This window comes from Myotis davidii, unplaced genomic scaffold (assembly GCF_000327345.1).
Source record: "Myotis davidii unplaced genomic scaffold, ASM32734v1 scaffold79, whole genome shotgun sequence".
Classification (NCBI taxonomy): domain Eukaryota; kingdom Metazoa; phylum Chordata; class Mammalia; order Chiroptera; family Vespertilionidae; genus Myotis; species Myotis davidii.
This window is the reverse complement of record NW_006294339.1, coordinates 1,628,848-1,632,797: the sequence shown is the minus strand read 5'-3', so window position 1 is coordinate 1,632,797 and position 3,950 is coordinate 1,628,848. Positions and strand designations below refer to the sequence as shown.

General features: G+C 45.7%; 1 protein-coding gene across 1 annotated transcript in view; it reads right to left on the bottom strand.

The window, feature by feature from the left end:
* Positions 1-1,596, bottom strand: part of ZYG11A (zyg-11 family member A, cell cycle regulator) — a 36,468-nt gene extending 34,872 nt beyond the window's left edge. The window contains exon 1 of the mRNA XM_015566987.1: positions 1,435-1,596. Coding sequence (XP_015422473.1) covers positions 1,435-1,447 — 13 coding nt within the window. The 5' untranslated portion in view covers positions 1,448-1,596. The remainder of the gene's footprint in view (positions 1-1,434) is intronic.
* Between the last annotated feature and the right edge of the window lie 2,354 nt (positions 1,597-3,950).

Genomic DNA, 3,950 nt, shown 5'->3' with positions numbered 1-3,950 from the left:
CGCCCGCTGCCAGACAGTCCAGTTTCTCCCCGCATGAGTCCTGGGTCCCCAGAGACTTCCCGGGACCGGAGTTCTCCCGGGAATTCAGAAACGTCGGGAGCTTGTGACTCCCTCCGGATTCAAAAAGACAGCCGCGTCCCCAGGTGCCAGCCCCTTTCCGCGCGCGCGAACCCCCTACCTCTGCGCTTCTCTTCTGCAGCTTCTCTTGCTCTCAGTGTGCTTTTCTTTCCTTCTAGTTGTAGAATTTACAGTCAGCCAGGCTTCCTGTGGTTCTGGATGATGTCCGTATTGTTTTTCTGAGGTATTAATCAATTGTTGTGAGCGGCATCAACTTCCCGGTGTTTATCTCTGCCGCCATCTTAGTTTCACCCCTGGGTCTGCTTCTTAAGTGTGTCTCCCATGGGTAAGTCTGCAATTTGTTGGGTTAGGCTGCAAAAGCGCAGGTGGGTCTTTTTGTGCACCTGGCACAGCTTGGATGGGGATGTAAATTGAGTAGGGCGGGGTCTCAGGGAGTCGCCAGGGCGGAGCAAATAGCAATGGCGGCTTCTCCGCGGCTCCTCGCCTCCCCGGGACACCGGGACTTCACGTACCCCAGTGCCCAGTGCCGGCGAGCAGCTGCACACCAGAGCCTCCCTCGCTTTCCGACCACTGCAAGGCTGTGCTGCCTCTCTCCGTGGGGTCTCGGGCCTCAGAGACCCGCCCCAAGCAATCTGATTGAAAAAAAACTGCGCATCCAGTTGCACCCAGCCTGGCACGCGACTGTGTACCTCTGTTTTTGGCGCCTCTGTAGCTCCTACTCAGTCTCACTGCGCTTCTTTCTTTCCTTCCAGTTGTAGAACTCCCACTGGGCCAACTTCCCCATGGTTCTGAATGGTGGTTGTTTGTCTTATAGTTGGTGGTTTCAATGATGTTGTGGGAGGCAGCATGCACAGGTCTACTCCCTATGCCGCCATTTGGTTCTTGAATTGTAAACTTTAAATGGGTGAATTATATGGTACATGAATTACATCTAAATAATTCACTACAATTTTTTTCATTAAGGAAAAATCATAACATGGCAAAGTAAACATAGCCCTTTGAGCACCTCACTTTAACAGGAGGCAAAGGGAAATTATTTAAAGGCTCATGCTCACAATCCAAAGAATGAGACAAGACTACAGCAACTGCATTTCAGCAGCTACAGAGCAGAGAGCTCAGTGAGTTCTCTGCTACCTTCACTCAGCTAAGCCAACAGTAGGAGGCAAGCCTAGAAAAGCAAGACAATTTCCACCAAGGGATCCCAGAGATACTCAGACTCAGCCTCCACATAAATAAAATGGGAATAATTTCTCTATTTCCCACCAGATTACGGTGGAACAAAATAGGAATTGCATGTGAAAGTGTTTCCCAACTTGTGGAGTGTTATAATACATGACAAAGGGACCTTATCATTACCTTGCCACGTCATCACTCCAAGGAACCGATCAGCTAATTGCTGAGGAAAATGCCAATGCTCAGGAAGGCATAGTGTTCCATCGGATCTTTCAGAACACAATTTCTCCAGGTTAGTGATCAGGACATTCAGGCAGATGTCGACCAATGAATAGGGAGATGCCTCCTCCTAGCAAACAAACCCCCAAACAAATTTTGTTAGAATACACATACAAAACTCAACATAAAAGTGGTCTGCCTGCCTACTTGATGAGTAGATCTAGAAGTACACTCTCTTTACTGTAATAATAATTTATAAGTAATAAAACTATCTTATTCCAACTGTTAGCTGAATAGAAGATGTCATCTGTTATAGCTTCTGTTATATCTTGAAAAATAAGTTACTTCACTCTGGCCAGTTGCTTAGTTGATTAGAGCATTGTCCCAATATCCCAAAATTGTGGGTTCAATCCCCAACAGGGCACATATACAAGACTTAACCAATGAAGGCATAAATAAGTGAAATTACAAATTTATGTTCCTCTCTCTCTCTCTCTCTCTCTCTCACCTTTCCCCCCTCTCTCTCTAAAGTCAATTTTTTAAGCGAACTAAGAATAGAAGAAAACTTCTTTGACAAAGAGCATCTATGGAAAAACCTACAGTAAGTATCATGGTTAAAGGTGAAAAGATCTAAAACAATACAAAGATGTCGACCCTCACCACTTCTCTAACACTCTACAAAAGGACCTAGAGAAAATGGATATAAAAAAGGATATAAAAAGCACAGACTGAAAGGGAACACAAATTTAAGAAAATCTTAAGAAATCTTACAAAAACACAACTAGAAAAAGTGACTTTAGCAAAGTTGTAGGATATAAGATCAATATAAAAAGTTTGTAAAACTTTTTAAGGTTTGTTTTATTGATATTAGAGAGAAAGGAAGGGAGAGAGATAGAAACATTGATGAGTGAGAAACATCAGCTGCCTCTTGCAGGCCCCCTACTGAGGATCCAGCCCACAACCTGGGCATGTGCCCTGACAGGAAATTGAACCTGTAGTGTATGGGATGATGCTCAACCAACTGAGCCATACCAGCCAGGGCTAAAGTTTTATAAACTTTTAAAAAAATATTTACAGGTAGAATAAAATATGTAATGAAAAGACCTTTACACCAAAACTACAAAACATTGTTAAATAAAATTAAAGGTGACATAAATAAATGAAGAAATATATATATCACAGGTGAAATCGTATTCATGCATGATGTAAATTTAAAAATTAGTTAAATATAAAATCTTACAGTGAAAACGGGCATACATGGAACCTGACAGAGAAAATGGATTGATCTGATCTCTTTTCCAAAGAAATCCTTGTACTTCTATTCCGACTGGCAGCAACAACAGAAAATGTGCTTGTGACACTGTTCCAGTGCTTACTTAAAAACCCAGTTTCTCAGCTACAAAACAAACTTACAAATTATGTACCAGCTTTTAAAAGTAAGTCCAAAAGAGTACTACAATACAGGCAAGATCTTTGCAGGGCACAAAAGCCCTCCAACAAGGTGCTAGTAGGTAGCAGTAAAGTACAACATCAATCAAAATATTTTCTTCAGGCCCTAGCTGGTTTGGCTCAGTGGGTAGAGCACCAGCCTGCAGACTGAAAGGTCCCGAGTTCTAGTCTGGTCAAGGGTTGCACGTGCCTGGGTTGCCAGCCCAATCCCCAGTAGGAGGCAGCCGATCAATGATTCTCATCATCGACGTTTCTATCTCCCTTTCCCTTCCTCTCTGAAATCAATAAAAATATACTTTAAAAAATATTTCCTTCTTTCTGTACCAATTTTGGGTTGCGCCTACGCTGGACTTTGAGTTCTCAGAGGGTGGTCCCTGGGCTGTCTGTTGTGGAATGCGGAGTCTGATCGAACACCTGATTCGCCTTCAAGTTCAAAGGCGAATCAACTTTCAGGATTCTCAATTCCGCTACCCACCAGTAAACATGGAGACTGCAATGCTTACCGCCCCCCACATCCCCCCAAAGAAAGCACAATCGGATTTATTTTAAAAATGCTATACGATTTAACGCACCAGCAGGCGCCCAATAATCTGGATTTGCAGTTTGCTCAGAGTTGCGTCTAAAAGGCACTCCATCCATGTTTATAAAACACGTGGAAGTGAAGGAATTCCAGTCTTTGGGTTTCCAGTTCCCCAGCAAGGCTCAGGAAGGTCAAGGACTCGGGGAGTAGGGACCGCGAGGTCACGGACTCCGGGGATACTGCTTCCAGGGCGCACGCGGGGAAGCCGTCGAGGTTTGGGACATGTGGGTTCGTTCATGGCGACAATAAGCACCCCCGCGGCCAGGCCCAGCGCTGCGCCCAGCATCACGTCCGGCCTTCACCACTCGGGAAAACAGCCGCCACCGCAAAGGCGAGTCCGAGGCCAGAGGAGGGGACCCGCCCAAGGTCAGGCGGGGGCGGGGCTGGCTCTGGCGGCAACTGCTCAGCTGCGCAAGGTCGCCGCGCTCCGCCCGAGGCCGGGACGCGGCGG